Source organism: Mustela nivalis (genome assembly GCF_964662115.1).
Source record: "Mustela nivalis genome assembly, chromosome: 11".
Lineage (NCBI taxonomy): Eukaryota > Metazoa > Chordata > Mammalia > Carnivora > Mustelidae > Mustela > Mustela nivalis.
Genome location: NC_139030.1, coordinates 70,714,391 through 70,733,729, shown reverse-complemented (window position 1 = coordinate 70,733,729; position 19,339 = coordinate 70,714,391). Strand labels below are relative to the sequence as shown.

Genomic DNA, 19,339 nt, shown 5'->3' with positions numbered 1-19,339 from the left:
GCTCCTTGCCGCAGGGGTGCCTTCATGGGGCCCCTCATCCTGTCCTTCCGATTTCAGAAACGAGCACACGTATCCTCTGTCATTCAGAAACGGACTAAAGGCACTTACCCTAATGTATACACAAGAGATTGGAAACAACAGTTAGGCAGAGAGTGGCTGTAACACTCAAGAGTTTCACCCCCCCCCCAACAGGTCTTTACTTAAAAACACATTTGAGGCGTTCCCATCCTGAGTTCATTATGTATTTCTGAGCAAAGGCTTTTTTTAAAACTGTTTTTAAACTTTTTTTGAAAACTAAAGAGCTAGCTATGGTTTTAGGGGTTTTTTTTTTCTTGTTTATTTGATGTTTTGCAAATTACAAAAATAATATTTATGTTGATGGTATGGAGGGAAACAGTGCAGAGCACAGCATGTGTTAAAGGACACCCCCTCCCCCCGAAACAGTATTTTTTGGTCTGATCTGTATTCTTCCTCATCTTTATCTCAAGAAAAACTAAAAAACGTGGAGTCCTTCTTGTACGGGCACAGCTATCTCCGTAGGTGGATCTCTGGACTTTCATTTATATACAGAATATTTATCTGCTGCTGACAAGCATTTGGAAAAGATTCTATGTAACCTGTAGAGGCAAAAAGCAGCCAGCTTCTCAGTAGTGACTTGAGAGTCTGACGCTGGCTCTTCATGTTCGACCAGTAGTTAAATTACCTTCCTTCCTTCAGTCTCATGAGTACGTGTTCCACAAATGTACTGATTCTAGGGAGTGAAGGACTCGGGCCCAGGAGACTTAATACACTCATTCTCCTGCAGACAGACCAGTTGCTATCCTAGTCAGCTTTTCCTCAGTGATTTGAAGTCTTCAGGAATATTTTTCTTCCCGAGTGGAGAGAAGAACTACACTTGAAATGCTGACAGCCTCACAATGAGAACACTGGCCCGGGCCTCTTTGGGAGTCTGCCAGGGGCAGGGAGCTAGAACCTACTTGGCCAAAGACCACCTCAGCCCCCACAGAGCATCTGCTCAGGCTGATGTGGCACGCACATCTGGAAAGAAGGATAATTTGGTGGGTGTGGTTATCACACCCACCAAACACATATGCCCACAAATGGCAGGAGGCATGGCACACAGTTGGAGAGCCAGCTGTCTTTAATGGGCTGCCACCAGCCCACATCAAGGAATAGAGAAGGACACATGGGCTGAGATTGCCTGGGAAGCTCCTCTGAGATGCACAGGCTGGCACGGGCTCTCCGAGGACAACCAGTGTGGCCGAGTGGCAAGGAGAGTCCTCTGGGCAGGGCAGGACTAGTGTCCGAAGCCCCCTCATGAAGGGCTTATTTAACAGACAGGGAGGGAGGCCAGTCTGCCCTTGGATCCATCCCACCAGCCTGATCCATCCCACTTCTTGTTTCCTTTCCTACTTGGAGGACAATAAGAAGACCAATAAGATGAGAACAGGGAGTTCTTGCTGAAGACCCAAGTCGGGGAGACCACATGGGGTGGCTTCGGGAATGAGACCCCCAGGGCTGAACTTGGATCTTATGAGCAGGAGACACTTAAGCTTGGCTAAGCTTGGAGCTGGTTTTGGAAATTACCTTCTTTTGGGTTAATCAAGTGTTCTTTGGGATTCCATTTGAGCCTCCTGGTGGGCTGACTTGGTCTTACACTTTGCCGTCTTATTTTCCTATTTGCTTCAGATGTCCTGCCCTGGAAGAGAAAGGTGAAGGTGTGACAGGTTTGGAGGAGAGAAGGTAGCTGATAGTGAGCCTTGTGGGGGATGTGGTGGGGGTGGTGAGGCCTGGAACGTCCAGCCCATGTGGGCCCAGAGTGGGCACCAGACATTGATCACAGAAGATCACTGCCTGTCCGGTGTCCCGACCAGTGCTTCGCCCCTGCACCCTCATGCTGTCCCGAGCCCAGCTTCCTTGTGCGCTCTTTGCGTGTCCGTGAGCCTCCAACCCAGCTCCATCGGGGTTCCTCGACCTGAGTCCGGAATGTCTGTGGCTGAATGTGCGAGGGCAGCAGGAGCGCCTGTGGCTGCCCACTGGATCTGAGGCAGAGCTGTGGTCTGTATTCGGCTCCCTGGAGGTCAGAGTTAAGAACATCTGAGCTACAGGAAGGGCAATCAGAGACTTGCTAGGAAAGGCCTGAGTAGCTGTCAGCTTCCCCCAGAGGCTTGGAGACAGTAGGCATAGGTTTCCTCACCCTCTGTGACCTTCCCAATGGGCTTATGGAAAGGAGCCCTCAATGTGCAGATAAAAGAAGTTGGCCTTTGTAGGATGCTCAGCAAAGAAAGATGCCGGCCACAGCCCGTGCCGGCCACAGCCCGTTGACCTCCAGGCCCCTCCAAGACGCACAGCCTCCCTTGGGGACTACGCCAGGGCTTTGTGGGCTGCCCTGGGTCCACCTGAGAGTCCTGCTCAAAGAAGGGACAGACAGCCTCACGAAAAGCCAGATTCTGGGTTCTCCCTTTTTACCTGCCAGGTTTTCCTGTGCCGCCACCCCCCTGGCCCCACCGCCAGCTCCCCGCATCTGGGCATCAGTCCCAAGGCAGTTCAACCAGAATCTTCACTTTGGCTCTGTTATTTATTCATGAGAAGGAGGAAGAATTGTAATGGCTCCACTGCTTCCTCCTGCTTTCCAGACCTGGGCAGCGGCAGGCCTGGTCCCACTTTCTGCTGTCACCATAGCGATGGGGGCATTGGGGGGTGGCGGGAAGCAGGCTGGAAGGTTGTCCTTGTCCCCCGCATGGGTACCAACATGCAGTGCTGTGGGAAGCTCTGCAGGAGCCCTGTGAAGATGGGGTTCATTCACAAGTCCCTGATGGCAGAGCTTCCTGTGGTCAGTGTGTGCATGTGTTCAGACGTCGCATTCCCGTGGAAGTTACAACGTGGAAAAACCACACAGTAAAGTTCACCCTGGGCCCCGTGAGATGTCCGTGAGCCCCCACCGTGCCTGGAACAGCCCGGCTCGAGTAGATCCGCAGGTCTCATTGGCAAAGCAGTTTTTAAATCACAAAGGAAGCTAATGTAGTGTGACTGTCTTACCCTCTAAACCCATATTATCCATTTAATGTGCATAAGTATTTCATATTTGTCCATTTTCCTCCACAGGTTGAAGAGAGACCAGAAAAAGAGTTCACCGAGAAGGTAAGGAATTTATGGAAGCCTTGACGTTGTGCTGTTGATAAACCACGAGGGCCCCCACGTGCGTGGATGAAACTGACAAGAGAATGCATTGGTTAATCTTCTGAAGAGACTGGCCCGTGAGGGAACAGGACATGTGTGCCACACCGTGTCCTTCAGGGGGTCGCCCCAGAGTCACTTCCAGCATGGGTGTCACACACCCTGCAAATAGCAGAGGTTCCCCATGGGCCCAGGCATGGGCATGAGGTGGACCCCGACTGATTCTCCATGAGGCCCCTCAAAGGGACCCTCTCTTGATTGCTTTCTATAAGCCCCTGGGGAATCTGACAACATTGCAGTACACATTCGGGAACTCTGGTTTTGTCTGAAATCACATTTGGTCTTTGTGGCGTCCCAGGGCTCGCGTGGCCTGCCCAGCCTGTCTGCAGCCACCCTGGCCTCCCTCGGCGGGACCTCCTCTCGGAGGGGAAGTGGGGACACCTCCATCTCTGTGGACACCGAGGCCTCCATTAGGGAAATCAAGGTAAGACTGCCGACCTGCCTGTGACCTAGAGGAGCCTCTGAGGAAAATTAGTCTTTGAGCACAAATCTGTAAGGTTCCAGTCTCCCTTACATCCCATAAACACCTGTTCTAGCCCCACGAACACCAGCTCAGATGGCGTCTTCCATGGGAAGCCACCCCACCCGCACCCCACACTCCCCCCAACCCGGCTGGGCAGACCTGTGCCCTCTGCGCTCCCCAGGCTATCTAGCACACCCTGCTGAGGCCCTCGCCCCGCTGCCCTGCGGTGCACAGCCAACTTCCGTACACCAGGCATGCACAGACAGGTGGTCTCCATTTTTTTTTTTTTGGAATGGTCTCCATTTTTTTGGACACCAGATTACTCATTGCTCCTGAAAACACCACCTTGCCCTTTGAGTGTCCCCCTCCCCTGCCTAGAATATGCTCTTCCTTTCCATCTGTGGTATGCATAATCTGCCTTGAATAGATCATTGTTGTGTTCCAGTGATTTTTTTTTTTTCCTCCTGATACTGGAGTGTAAGCACCCTTCTGTGCTCCAAACTCGCCACTTGATGGGCGGGCCATTCTGAGTGTCTGAGAGACAAAAGCAGTCTAGGAACTTAGGTCCCCTGGAGTGCAGAACCAAGGCCTGAGGGGGAAGCGTCAAGGACTAGAATTGGCTTTGTTGATGGAAGAACTTTCTAATAATTAAAACTGGAGCAAAGGTGCCCATGGTATCTGAAAGCCAGATGGCCACCTGCCAGGGAGGTCAGAGAAGGGACGCAACAGCAGCCAGGGCAGGGTCCAGTCTCCCCGGAAGTGTCTTCAAAGTCTTGTGCTTTGTAAGAACAGTTTTTGTGGGCCGCTCTTCCTAAAACATCCACACGCCCTCCCTGGGCCTCCAACAGCTCTTTGCTACGTCCAAGAGCAGTTGGCTGCGAGCAACCCTGATTCATCTCTGCTCCTGGCCTTGAGAGCACCATCCATCTGCTCTGCTCGGCAAGTGTGTGCTGAGAGTGTAGCTCAGACCAGACTCCGGGCTCCGGGTGTGTGGAGCCGAGAGACGGAGCTCTGTACATGCAGGGACGGAGCCCGGCTGAGTCCCATCTTCAGTATTTCATTCTGTCTAGCACCAGGCAGCAACCCAGAGAGCCTGAGCGAGCTATGAAATAGGAATAAAAGAACCCATTCCATTTGGGGGACTTCTTTTGCCTATTTTATAAAATTGTGCAAAAACGCAATGACACAGACCTACATTTTCTAAAATTTATGGAAATATCATATGAGATAGGCCTCAAGTTTAAGCTTTTATGATTTTGAAATTCATTTTATTTTCCTTCAACTCTTGAAAAAAAAAAGAAAAAAGAAAATCACTGCCCAGACTCCCCAGGATGAGGGCAACGACCCAAAAGCAAAAAGGATTTAGAGGATGGCTTCTCTTTTTTTGCAGTCGTGATCACTTTTCTTCCCCGATGTCATTTGCCTCTTTTGCCAATTCCTAGGAACTGAATGAGTTAAAGGACCAGATTCAGGACGTAGAAGGCAAATACATGCAGGGCTTGAAAGAGATGAAGGTACCAGTTTACACAAGTGTGGGCTGACGGCGTTAACCCGGCTTAACTTCAGAAAACCCTGAAGAAGGCACACAGACAGCATGCTCGCCCTCAGGAGCCTCCAGGCTGCAGAACTCCAGGGGGCAGGGGCACGGGTGGGGCCTCGTGGCCCGAGCAGCCTCCTCGAGGCAGCTTTTAAACGGAGCCCTGAGCCCTGTGGCCCTTGGGAGGGTGACTTACTAACACACTTCCTGATGCATGTTTTGAACTCACCTTCCTTCCCCGGCCCACACCCGGCTTCTTCTCACTTCCCACAGGAGTGTACCATGCAAGACTTTGGGGGTTTTCTTTCTTGTCCCCCCCTACTTTCCTACAAAGGATGTTTCACTTAATTTGCATCTCTAAGGGTGGACGGCCTCCAGGAAGCCAGTCCTTTCTGCGGTGTTTCGGAGACACCCAGAGTACTTGCTTGCATGTTGTAGTGTTTCGCTAGCTGAAGCAGCGTTCCAGCGTGTACCCTCCTGGATTTATTTGAGCAAAGATGCACGACAGTAAGAATGTATTGTCATGGCCTCATGCCAGCCAGGAAATGTAGTGGCTGTATTCCTCGGTGGTGAGGTGGGTTGAAGTCTGTGTTCTCTGTAGATCTCGTGCTAGATGGTAAGCCTAAGACTCCCTCTTCAGTCCCCCAGGAAAGACCCCCCCAGAATTGTCTGACTTTTCTATCACAGGGACACCAACCAGAGGCCACGCTGGTTTTAAAATGAATCAATCCCTGGCATGCTTGTCACCTCTCCTTGAAGAGAGGGGGATGTTACAGTTGACTCTGAATGCGCAGTGAGAAGGGGGTCCCACTGGAAATTGTCACCATGGTTCACGGGCATAGGCGAGCATGGCCCGGGGCTCCATGAGGCCTCCTCAGGGGCCTGACCACGCAGTGCCCATCTCTCTTTCACTTCGGGTAGTTCACCCACCCTAGGGATTCGCCCTCCCTGTCCTGGGATCACCTTCCCAGGATCTCTGCTTGGGGACAGACACGCTCCCCCACTGCCTGGCTAACGAGGGTGTGAGCTGCAGGAGAGCAGTGTTTCCTCTGTAGGTCTCTCTCCCCATGGCTGTCCTTTTAGAGGAATGCCCTCCATCCTTCCAGGACTGACCCAGTGAGATATGTGTAGCTTATTGAGCCGTCCGTAAGTGGAAACTTTAAATTCCATATAATCCTTTCCCAGTTTCCAAGCCCAGCCAAGGCAGCCATCAGCTGGGACAGGTGTTTTCTCACCCAACACTCACTGGCTCTTTCCGGCATCCTGGTCACATTTCCTGAGGGACAACTTCAGAAACCAGAACGGCCCAAGCCACTTTGACGGGCACCCCTGAGTCATGGAGTCAGGTCCCAGGGTTAGGCCCAGAGCCTCCCTGTCATGTGTCTCCCTTGCACTAATGGCCGTGGAAGCCATCTTCCTCCAGTCACAACTAAGAACTAACTTTCTGAGTTAATGACTAATACTCTTGAGTAGTTAATAACCGATTTGACTGCATTGAAAGGGGTGAATGTCTGTGCATTTGAAATTGTCATGTGTTTCTTATCTGATCCATTTGCCCTAAGAAATAAAGTCTAAAACTAGGGCAAGGTTTTCTTGGGTTTTGGAGTTTGTTTTTTCCTTTTCAAAGACCGCTGAACTAATCTTTGTTTTTGTTCTCTTACACAATTCAAAAACACAACATGGTTTCTGCAGGACTCACTAGCAGAAGTGGAAGAGAAGTATAAGAAGGCTATGGTTTCCAATGCTCAGCTGGACAATGAAAAGACGAACTTCCTGTACCAGGTTGATACCCTAAAGGACATGTTGCTAGAGCTCGAAGAGCAGCTGGCTGAGTCTAGACGGCAGTATGATGAGAAAAACAAAGTAAGCGTCAGTATGAGGGAGGACAGTGGAGTGTGTATGTGTGTGTGTGGGGGGGGGTATACAGTGCGTCTGCTGTGTGTGTGTGTGTGGTATATGGCGCATCTGGGGGGTATGGGTGTGTGTATGTGGTATACAGTGCATCTGATATGTGTGCGTGTGTGTGTGCAGTATATGGCATGCCTAGGGGGGTGTGTATATGTATGTATATGTATGGTATACAGAGTGTCTCAGGGGTGTGGGTGTGATATGTGGTTTGTCTGGGGTGTGTGTATGTATGGGTGTGTGTGTGTGTGTGTGTGTGTGTGTGGTATACAGTGCATCTGGGGTGTGTATGTGTGTGTGTGTGTGTGTAGATGTCGTCATTTTTTTAAATGACGGTTCTCCACTTGTCCAGGAGCCCAAACATCTGTGAAGAATGTCATACTCTTTACTAAGGGCTTTGAAATATTAATATGCACAATTTCACTCTGTAAACTAGAGACAATTTTATAGGGAAAACATCGTGTGTTTTGCACATAAGATAAAATCATGACCAGGAAAAAACAAGCCTGTAGAGAACCCACATGTTTGGATAGACACAACTGGGTCCTCCAGGATTCTCCTATTGGGGTGGCTGGCTCAGAAGAGTCTGCAGCTCTTGCCCTTGGAGTCATACATTTGAGCCCCACATTGGGTGTAGAGATGACTTAATAATAAGATCTTGAAAAAAAAAAAATGTTCTTGTTAATAAATATACATTTCTGGATTTTTATTTGTTATCTCTTAACACCACCAAGAAATAGTCAGTTGCAAATATATTCATTTATTTTATTCCATTTAAGAGTTACATACCTTCATTAAGTTACATACCTTCATTTATGATAGCAGCGAGAAGTCTGAGCCTGCATTGAAGTCAGTGACAAAAGACTAATTAGATGTTTTCTGTAGGATATAAAGCAAGAAATCCTTGTTTTTCATAGTTTAAAGAGTTAGTCTATCAAACCCTAGGATATTGTCCAATTTTCCAAAGTCGTTGAGATAAACAGAAAATTTAATTTGTGAGTGTCACTGTCTTTTTTTTTTTTTAAACTGGATTTATCCCCCAAATCCCAAGGGTTAGAAACTAAAGTGCCATTAACAACTCAAAGGTCTCCTTCTTTGACTGCTATAGAATTTAGAAGCTCAAGAAGAATTTTGTTGATGAAGTTTCTGAGAGCCAAACTGAAACAAAGGAGAAGCTTCCCATGAGACCTGATGATGACAGATTATAGGATTATAGGAGCAGAGTGCACATTGTGGACCCCACTTGTGGGCAGTATATGCTAATGCTTCCTAAATATTCCTGGGATATCATCAGCCAGGCATCAGGAAACAGACCGAGAACCCTCAAATCTAATTCCAGAGAATTTGGATGATCCTGGAATGTTGTCCCAAGCTGGGGAACAGGGACCAAGCAGAGCCCAATAGGCAGATCCTTGTTGCAGCCAGGAGGGGTCCATTCACCCTCAGACTTCAGAAAGTGGGTGAGCAGGTGAGGCCAGGGTGAAAAGTGCAGGGCACATCTCTTCCAGAATAACCCCCTGACTGACCTGGGAGGGGGATTCCCCACTGTCCTAAACTTGGGTACCAGCCCATCCTCAGGGATGGTGCAGGATCAGAGCTGAGCCAGAGACCAGAAGAGTGTATTGCCATGTCACAGGGGCGAAGGGGGAGGGTCAGAATAGGGGAGTAGCTTTTGGCCTTGGAGCGGGGGCCCTGGAGTACAGGGTTGGCCATCCGCTTAATAAGCTTGCCAGAGTAGACCGTGTTTACCCCCCTTTTTATGCTAAAGAATATTCCTTATCAGATTTCAAAATCAGGGCAAGTTCCATCCTAAGTCCTTCATGCAGCTGCCTCCTCCAGGCCCTCTGCACAGACGGCCTCCATAGTAAGGGCCCCCGCTTGGCCCCTGTTGGCCTGGAAAGAGTCAGGGAGCACCTGTCTGATGCACCAGGTCAGCAGGCAAAGTTTACAGGAAATCAGAAAGTCCAGAGAAGTGGGCATGTGTTGCTAAAAAGGCCTTGAAAATTGTGATGAGGTGATAAGTGGTTGTTCCAAGGTCAGTGTAAGTCATGGGGATGTGAACTTGAAAGGCAGAGAGTGTGGTGCGGTCACTGTGTCCGTGCTCTTTCCCGCCCGTGTAGGAGTTTGAGAGGGAGAAGCACGCCCATAGCATCCTGCAGTTCCAGTTCGCCGAAGTGAAGGAGGCCTTGAAGCAGCGGGAAGAATTGCTGGAGGTGGGTAGCGCTCTCTCGTTCGCTTTTCCTCCTGTGCCTTAGGAGTATTGGGGGGTTTGTTATGAAACTTAGCCATGTTCTTGAAAATGGAGAGTTTAGGCAAATGCTCCATGCCTTCCTTAAGGAAAATAGTTCCTTTCATTGGTGAAGAGTTTCATTCCTTGGGGGCTTTGTGTTTGTATCGGGAGGCATGGAGGATGGAACGATGGCCCCTGAGATGTCCACGTCCCGATCCCCAGGACCTGTGACTGGGGCGCCTCCCATGCCAGAAGGGACATTGCAGGCATGGTGAAGTTAATGGCCTTGTGATGGGGAAGTGACCCTAGGTTATGGGGGGCCCACTCTCATCACTGGATCCTTATGCAAGGAGGCAAGAGAGGCAGCAGGAGATACAGGGAGAGGGACTCAAGGCTGGTCACTCAAGGGGAAGTGACCCTAGGTTATGGGGGGCCCACTCTCATCACTGGATCCTTATGCAAGGAGGCAAGAGAGGCAGCAGGAGATACAGGGAGAGGGACTCAAGGCTGGTCCCGAAGGGGTCATGAGCCAAGGAATGTGGTAGGTTCTGCCCTAGAGCACCCAGAAGAGAACCCAGACCTGCCTGCATCTTGATTCTGGTGCATCAGACTCAGTTTGGGCTTCTGAGTTCCAGAACTCTAAGAGAATGAATTCATGTTTTCTTTAAGCTGCTGAATTAATGGTACTTTGTTGCCTTAGCAATAGGAAAGTGATACAAGATTGGTTCTGACTTTTTCACTCGTTAACTTGAACTAATGCCTGTAAGTAAGGATGTCCCTTAGGCGGGTCTCTGCCCGCTCCTCTGGCCTCTGGGGACCAGGCTGAGGAAGCAGTTCTGGCATGCAGAGCAGGATGTGGGCTGATGCAGGAAATGGGGCTGGTACGTCCTTGGCACGGGTCTGTGGGCTCACAAGCAGTCACAGCTTTTGGATTATCAAGCCCTGCGCTTTGTCTTCCTGCTTAACCCCTTCTCTGCTTTCTTTCTATCTGTTCCTGTTCCTCAGGAAATCCGACAGCTACAGCAGAAGCAGGCGAGTTATATCAGGGAGATTTCTGATCTTCAGGAAACAATAGAGTGGAAAGACAAGAAGATAGGGGTAGGCTTCCCGAGTCTGTGGGACTGTGCCAAGGGGCAGTCCGTGTGCAGGTGCAGAAACGCGTGTGTGAGCGTGCATGTGCCCTCGTGTGACACAGGACTCGTGACATGGAGAATGCACTCGCTTACTCAAGCCCACAGTAACTCTGACCTTGAAGTGGGCATCCGACATGGGGTGGGCAGGCATCTTGTTGATGCTAATTGGGCTCTCTGCCTGTGCCAAGCGGGCCAGTGGCACCCCGAGATGCAAGGAGTGGGGAAGGCACCACAGGGCAGGTGGGACATGGGGAGGCTCAGGCCCCTCGGATTCTCTGTGTGGTGGGCCTGTGCCTTTCTTAAAGGTGTCAGAGGAAGCTGCAAGGTGGCAGGTGCCGTCCCCACCTGTTCCCTCCTGCATGTGTCCCCCTGGAGGCCCCAGTTCCCTCTTCTTCAAAAAGAAAAGCCACTGCAGCCCACCTGCCTTTAGGAGTGATAAGTAGGAAGACAGCAGCCCACTTAGAGGGCCAGCCATGCTTCCTGATGACAAAGGGCTTCCAATACCCCACAGCCCACCCTGCTCCACTCTGATGCAGATCTCTGGAGCACAGTGTCGGTGTACAGGCCACGTGAGGCCGTGCTGGTTTTCCCCCATGTCCTCACCCATGCTCGTTTAGGACTGATGAGCGTGCACACATGTGTGTGCTTTAAGACCACTTGATGTTTGTGACAACAAACACCAAGAATTGATGTAGAAAGATAGCCCAAGTTGTCACCTGGGGTTTCTTACGCATTTCTTCTTATTCCTTGTTTGTCTCTCATCCGAGTGGGTGCATGGCTTGTGTTCATTCTCTCACCAAGCTAGAAAGTTGTGCACAGGCAGTGCAAAGGCAGTTTTCCCTTAAAGGCATCTCTTAATGCCTTTAAGGGAGCAGGAGGCAATGTTCCTTGGCTGCCATAAATTTGTGAGAAGCTCAGTACTCACATTTTGTCTGTCTCCTGAACGTATTCTACACAATGCTTTAACTCTGGTGGTGTTCCACGTAGTAGAATCCTTGTTCTTGCTTTAGTCACCTGCTCACCCATGTGAATCTTCTCTCTCTCTCTCCGCTCTGCTCACACGCAGGCTTTAGAGAGGCAGAAAGAGTTCTTTGATTCCATAAGGAGTGACCGAGATGATCTTAGAGAAGAAGTAGTCATGCTGAAAGAGGAGTTAAAGGTATGAAGCCAAAGTAGAGTTAAAAAAAAAAAAAATCCAGGTTCTCAAGAATGACTCTATGTGTGTACTGGTGTTAATTAATTGTGTGCCATTGATTTGAGTTCTGGTTAATCAATTCAAATCTTTGGTTAACTGACACTGAAGAGACCCGTAAAATGAATGTGGGTTCATTCAGGTCTGCCCATTTTGTGATCTCAAAAGCACCTCTGACCTCCAAGAATTCTTTTATACTGCATACATTTTTTTCTCATACCCTTTAATAAATTCTCCAGGACATCACACTGAATTAGAGAATGTGTGTATTTCTTTATATTAAAAGTTCAAATTTAAGGACTTCTCCAGCTGATTGGGTGGCATGGGTGAGGCTCACACTAATTAGACTTTGAGACCCTGTGGGCTGAGGAAAATTCCATATCTTGTTTGTGTCATGTCTGGGGGTCTTCAGCTGCTGGCTAGACACTGAGTGAAGGAAAACAGGCTCTGGGTGGGTTATCAACATCGTAGGAGACATTGTTAGAAGAGGGTATAGCCAGGGCAAATTCCAGGATCATCAGTGGAGACATATCGGTGTCAGCTGCTTATGGTCAGGGGTCAAGGCCAGAGCAGTCAAATGGAGGGAACAGCTTTTTATCACCGCTCCTCCCTGGACTGTGAGCCTGGAACTGGGGCCCCTCTGAGCTCAAGGAGAGAGCTATGGGTATGGGGGTAGCAAGTGAGTATAACTGTTTTAGAGTGTTTCACAGTGTTGTAAGCATGAATTATATTTCCCTCAAAGACACCAAACATTCTAGCTAATTCTTTACTCCTTCTTTAACATAAGTTGTGTTTATTCCTTTCGGAACATGCACGTATCTCTTTATCTCTCTCTTTTTCAAGAATGCAACCAGGGTGTTAAAAGGAGGTCACTTTACAGGGATTTGCCCACTGCTCTACCATGTGGCAGCCCGTAGGTCCCTACCTCCAGTTACAAAGGATGCCTGGTAACAGCTTCTTGTCACCAGTGCATCAAGACATGGACCAGAGCATCAAGACGTGGACCAGAGCGTGCAGGAAAGAAGTCGCCTTTGGAGGAAGACATCCCAGCTTTGTGTGTGTCGATAGGATATTTATGATTGTGGTGCCTACCCCTTCTCTGATTCTGTTTCCTTGACCTCAAGAAAAATAATTTATTTCTCATTATTATTAATAAAATAAAGTTTAACCTAGTATGAGTCCGTGAGTATTACAACAAGTTCATTTTTGTTCCCAGAAACATGGAATAGTCCTAAATTCAGAGCCAGTCACCAACGGAGAGACTTCAGACACTCTAAATAACGTCGGACACCAAGTTCCTTCTAAGCTAACGAAAGAAGAGTTAAACGCCCTCAAGACAGCGGGGGACGGGATGCTAGGTAAGTGCCCACCTTCCTTTGGGTCTTTTCATCTTCCACTCCGCATCGATTCACCCTCCATGCATTGTCAGAACTGACATAATCATCACTGATCAATTAACACTCACACAGCATGCCATGTGTCCTGCCATTTCCTGGGAACGCCCTTGTCACACGGTGTGACCACCCACGTGTGTTGTCTGGCGTGCCTCTCTGTGCAGTGCTCACCATCAATGGCTGAAGAATACGTTTCTCTTGCTTCTCAAAGCCACCAAGTGAAACCGCGAATGCAAGGAGTGTCATCTCGGGAATGCAGGGACAGTTCTGATGCTACTCGTTGGTTTTCCTCAGCCACGTGCCAAGATGGCTTCCTAACTTGCTCCGTTACAGACTTCTCCACAGATCAGAGTAGCAGAGGCTGTAAAGTGAGATAATTAGCCCTAGTTACGAGCCAACTCTGCACATCCCAACACCGTTACGTATTTTGAGGGTGCGAGGTGCCTGTGCACATGGGGGGTTGTGATGGATTACGTCTTGGGTACCATTCTCAAGCTAGCACTCAGTGACCCTGGGTAGGGGGCAAGGTGGACAGGCAGCCCCGGGCTGGGGAGCATGGGCAGGGTGGAGGGGTGTCCTACCCACCAGAGTCTGAATGTGCCTTCCCCTCTGTCAGAGGTGTTGTCCTCTTGTACATCAGTTTTTGCTTCTGAAGCGTAGAAATTGGGGAATCCTGTAATTGTAAGAATACTTTATACAATTTGCAAATATCTGAAAAAATTCACTGATTAATATTGGTCATAATGTTTGGCTTTTGGGTAAAATGAACCTTCTGAAACCAGGGTGCAGGCTGAAGTTATAGCCGGTGGGTAAGGCTCGCCTGTCCCTTGCTGCCTGCCACGTTCCTGAGCTCGACAGTGAGGCTGGAATCCACCCGGAGCCCATGTGTTTCATTTCCATTTAGAAGATTTCATTGTATTTTTTTTTTAATTTATGCAAATGTAGAAACCTGTAGGCCCCAGCTTCTCAGGACTTGCTTCCTAGGGAGATGTCCCTTGTTATCTCGATGAATCCTAAAGGGACACAACACTTTTGATTGCATGAAAGTTTTGATTGTTGAAGGAAGATAAATTGAGTGGTTTCCTACGTATAAGCTGTGTGAGCAGCTAGAAATTTGATCACGTCGCTCTTGTTCAAACATACGTTTTATAAATCTTCATGAACTATTAGGAAACCAACCCTTAAAGGACCAGAAATAGCACTTTCCTAAGTGGTCTCCAAATGTTTTTTGATCGCATATCCCTATCAATAAAGAATCGTGGAAACTTTCCAATATGTATATTTTTAATTTGTACATACACATACTATTTCATCAATCTGAAGTGTGTATTATAAAACATACTCCCTGACAGACATCTTTAAAGGGTGAGGAAAGCTAACTAGGAGCCCTCCTACTTCTCCCACTTTCTCCGGGGTACATGCACCCACCTGTGGAGACCACGGCGTAATAATTTTATCCCGCTTTGACTTTCAGTGACATGACATCTGATATGCTGGGGGTTGGTTGGTTTGGAGAATCTAAGATACAAGCGTTCATTCCAAAGTTATAATGTTTTTAATTTGTACTTCTTTTAGTTGGTGAATAGCTTATTATTGATGAGGTGGCCACCGTGCTCCTGAGCACTTGCCACCTGCTGGACCTCCCCCCCGACCCTTACACCCCCACACCGCCTCCCCTACCCCTCACCCCCCCACCCTCCGCCCCTGTGGGGGTGGGGCAGAGGTATTTAGGGCATCAGGCTGCTTTCTCAGGAACACCATGCTTAATTAGATGGCGGGGCTGAGGGTGGATTTCCTTTCACCTCACATGGGCTGTTGAGGCTGAGTTTCCTAAGGGGGGTTGAATGTCTCTTTCAAAACTTCCTTGAAGGTGATTTTAGGCCTATGTGAAGCGCAGTGCAGTTTGACAGGCAGAAAAGTGGGAGGGGTCTGGATGTGCATCTGGAAACAGCTTTAGGTCATTCCGAAGCCCATTGCTTGGGATTGTTGGCTGCCCAATGCAGAGCTCTATTGGTTAACATTTAACTGCACCTTTGAAAATCAGGTCACACCAGAGGGCACCAGCTGCCACTCCCACCTTTGAGACAGTGGCTGTGGCCTCCACGGATGGAACATTTGCTAACGGGATGAGTGCTTTGCCGCACAGACTTGGCAGAGGCTTCTGTCTCGTGTGATCCTTTGAGGCCGCGCTCTCCTTAGGAAGGGGGTCGGGTGGGTGAGAGAACATGTGTTTACACTGTGATGTGTGCTCAGTGGTCACCACATCATGGGGTCCCTTCAATTTTCTCAATGGTCTTTTAGGAAGAGCCAGTGAAGTGGAGGTGCAAAGTGAAATTGTGGAGAATGTGGGGAAAAAAGAAATCTTGCAGAATACTGAGCGAGAGCGGCACAAGGAGGACCCAGCCCAGGAGTGTGTGGGCACAGAGGTGTTCCACCCTGGTGAAAATGCCGAGGACCACAAGGCCTCTGAAGATGGTGCCCCCTCCCCGGGAGCATTAGCAGATGCTACGAATGAGGAGAAGGCTCACAACCAGATTCTAGAGAATGCTTCCCTCCTCGAAAATACAAAGCAGGTTGAGTCCGATGAGGTCAGAAACACACCAGGCAATAGGACTGGGGCTTCCCTTGAGCAGTCCGAATGTTTGCATGTGCTAGGTGGCGAAGCCCCAGATCCTGGGACTGGGAAGGACAGTTACGATGCCTTGGATATCAAAATCCACAGCAAAGAATCTGCAGAAAACCAGGAAGACTTGAATGCCAACTTGGGAGAGGGTAGCACAAAGCTGTGTGCAGAATCCAATTGCCTGCAACCATCTGAAGCCGGAGGGCTGGGCAGCGCACACACGGGGCAGGAAGATGGGAGCCCCATGGAGGGTGTGGTGGAAGCAGGGCTAATGGGGCCTGGGGAGCAGGTAAGCACAGAAGCCTCTGGCCCTCCAACATCCAGCCATGACAATGTGAATTTTGATGAACAGCGTGCCACAAAAGCCTCCACAGAGCTGGACCCAAGCACCGGGCGGGATCTAGACAAAGAGTTCTCTGAGCAGGAAGCCGCTGAGCCCCAGGAGCTCCCAGGTCAGAGCACAGTGGTAGATGGGGGGCATGACAAAAAGGAGGATGGGGAAAGAGGGTTGAGGGGCGAGGAACCAACACAGACAGAATTGCAGAACGTTGCTTATTGTCCAGAGGCTAGAAGCAGTCCTCAGGGAGCAACAGGTCTGGCTGTGGCAGATGCGGAAAGTGAGCCCCTAGATAGGAAAGCCACTGAGGAAGAAAGGAATGACCAACAGGGAGAGGCACTGGATTCATCACAGAAGAAGACAAAGAACAAGAAGAAGAAAAACAAGAAGAAAAAAACAACAGCACCTGTAGAAACCCTTAATGAGGTCGAGAAACAGTTAACATTTCAGGACTCAGATTTAAGTGAGGTGAAGGAAGATGAGCCCGTAGCTCTTACTGACAGAAAACCAGCTGTGGAAGCACCAGACGAGGTGACTGAAAGTCCAGAAGAGGAAAGCGTAGCAGGAAGCAGTGAAAACCCTGATTGTCCAGAAAATCCTAAAATTGAGTTGAATGAAACACTTAACCAAGAAGACAATGGGGTAAAGGCTAAGGGGGGGAAAGAGACAGCTGATGGTGACACATCAGCTTTGGGGGATGACACAACCCCTTCATTGGGCACAAGTGCCAGAGATAAGGAGCTCGAGGAAGCCATGATCAAAGACAGTGCTAAGAATGATGGCGCCGTGCACAGGGGTCCTCCAGAACCAAGGAGCGGAGGAGCATCCAGCAGCACCCTGCTGGAGGGTGAGGGTCCCTTCAAGGACAGTGAAGATGCCCCTCAAACGGGAAGTACAGAGCAGCATGAGATGGCAGAGGGGCCCAGTCAAAGAGTCAAGAAGGTCGCAGAAAACGATGACTTGGCACCCAACACGGAGCTGGGTGTCTGCACTTCAGAAGGCAGGGATGAGCCGAGAGGCGAAAGCGAGAAGGGCAGAAGCAAGGAAGACTGTACCATGTCGTAAGTGGGCAGAGGCCAAGGATTGCACAGGAAGCTCAGTGGTCAGGGGCTCGTCTGCTGCCCCCCTGGGTGAGGTTCCTAAAACATTCCACATGGAGATAGATGCACCATAGGACAGTCGACCACCAAGCTATCCACCACATTGAGTTACAGATTGTTACTTGTAGCTGTATTCTTCCTCATTAAGGTTATCACCCCGAGTAGAAAGAAAGATACATCTGTAATCAGTAGGAGTCCTAACTGAGAACATTCCTGCCGTGTCAGACCATGCTACACACTGCGCGTTTCTGCATACAATCCAAATGAAGCTATTTAACATTTGCCTTGGGCTGATACTCTTGACAAAATCCATCAGCATCCAACTGAAATGACCAAATGGCATTCTGAGATTTGTGAGTACAGCTGATTTTTAATATGTCTTCATTTGAATCTATGTCCTTTTGTATTTGATTTTGATGTGTACGTTATAACCTATACGGTATTTTGTTTCAAAAGGAGATTAATGGCCAAATAGTGTATAGGTCACTGAGTGATAAGATTTGCACCTTAGGACAGTAATTAATCATGTTAGGGATAAGAAATAAATATATCTTAAGGCACTGGGCTATCTTCCTTCCCTTTACCTCATATTAAGTATTTTATCTCAAACTGATACTTTTGATCTCATTGATAATACCTGAATTTATTTTGTGGATTTTGACTTCATTTCATGCTGATTATGTACCAAAGTCATTTTATACAGTCTTTTTTTTTTTTTTTAATTTGTTTCTGGAAGAGACATGTGTTGAAATTGCACTTCCCAATGCAGATTTTGTGCAGGAGAGCATTTCTAAAATTTATTTTTTTAACCTTTAAATTACTTCTCTTTCTATTTGTCTTTGATTCAAGAGAAAAATATGAAAGGTACCATTCTTGCGCAAACTGCTGATTCGACTATAACGGGATATTTTAAATAGTTGAATCACTTTTGGTATTTTGGTATAAATATTTTCATTTGTTGTATATCAATATATTATTGGAAATTCTTGATTTGATCTTCCTGAAGGAAATATATTTTCTATACGAGGAAGCATTTTTAAAAATAATTGTAAAGTTAAATTAAAAAATTGTAAAATACTAAAATCACAAAGGACTGTACATTTGAATGCATTGACACTTTATGAGATGAAAGAATTCATGTCACTGTTACAAGGTATAATTGAATACAAAAAAGACCAAAACCTCAATAAAATTTGAGGCAAGCATAAGTGTTATTATGTTATTGAAATAAAAATATTTTATAACTTTACAAGCCTGTGATTCCACTCTTTGGGCTACTTGAATTCCAGCAGTGGCTACTGTTCTACATAATTATTATCTTCAAAATAGCGCCTACTTCTGGGCTGCTAATTCCCAGTCTGTGTTTTGTGAAGGACTCGTTACATTGTCCCTTGAGAGTGAACGTCTCTCCTGGTACCTAGACCAGGTCTAGCATCATGCCCTCCTGGGGAGAACTGGGAAGATCTACCCTCATAGACTCTCCTGGGTTCTGGTGAGGAGCCCCAGTGAAGAAAGCTGTCTGTTCTGTTGCTCTGCTAATTTGTGCTGCTACGAAGACTACTTTGAAGGATATGGTGAAATTGGCAAATTAGCACTGACTCCTTGCCTGTCAGTGTCCTGATGCGAGGGGCCAATATACCCTCCCCACTAGAGGCCTGTGAGTGGAAAACTGCGAGGTTTGCTAGAGAGTCTCCCGCCCACAGGCTGCAAAGGCCTGGAGAGGGGGCTGATGCCTCTAACTATAGCAAAGCCACACTCAGCATGGAATGGGCTTTGGGAAAGAGCTCTCATTCCTACTTTCAGAGGTCCCTAGGGAGATGATTCAACAACGCAGCTCACTGGATGGTGAGATCATCAAGCCATTTTGAGGTCTTTTTTAAAAGACCTTAAAGCCCTTTCCTCTGTTACTTAATAGCACATTTAAGGACATTGTGTCATACTTCATACCCCTTAGGTCAGCCGTCCAGGGCTCTTGATTATTCACGCATCTGTTTAAGTAATAGACGTTTTGATCACTTCATTGTCCGGAAGGCACTGTGCCAGTGGACAGCAAATAGCACTGGGCTTCTAGCGGAAGTGAACAGGTGAGAATCAGGAAGTGAGCAAAAAAAAAAAGCTGGGGGGTGGGCAGATTCTGAACAGCCAAGTCAGTTCTTGATAATCTAAGAGCCTTCACTGTGAGCATGCC

General features: G+C 48.2%; 1 protein-coding gene across 45 annotated transcripts in view; it reads left to right on the top strand.

The window, feature by feature from the left end:
• LRRFIP1 (LRR binding FLII interacting protein 1) overlaps nucleotides 1-19,339 on the top strand; it is a 136,419-nt gene that overhangs the window by 107,235 nt on the left and 9,845 nt on the right. For 21 of the 45 annotated variants that reach the window (XM_082691006.1, XM_082691001.1, XM_082691009.1 and 18 more), the window contains 9 exons: nucleotides 3,106-3,141; nucleotides 3,536-3,661; nucleotides 5,143-5,214; nucleotides 6,930-7,100; nucleotides 9,263-9,355; nucleotides 10,378-10,470; nucleotides 11,572-11,664; nucleotides 12,914-13,055; nucleotides 15,393-18,400. In XM_082691006.1, coding sequence (XP_082547132.1) covers nucleotides 3,106-3,141; nucleotides 3,536-3,661; nucleotides 5,143-5,214; nucleotides 6,930-7,100; nucleotides 9,263-9,355; nucleotides 10,378-10,470; nucleotides 11,572-11,664; nucleotides 12,914-13,055; nucleotides 15,393-17,116 — 2,550 coding nt within the window. In that variant the 3' untranslated portion in view covers nucleotides 17,117-18,400. Of the gene's footprint in view, nucleotides 1-3,105; nucleotides 3,142-3,535; nucleotides 3,662-5,142; nucleotides 5,215-6,929; nucleotides 7,101-9,262; nucleotides 9,356-10,377; nucleotides 10,471-11,571; nucleotides 11,665-12,913; nucleotides 13,056-15,392; nucleotides 18,401-19,339 lie in introns of those variants that run through there. The other 24 variants (XM_082691018.1, XM_082691016.1, XM_082691029.1 and 21 more) reach the window with 6 other exon arrangements.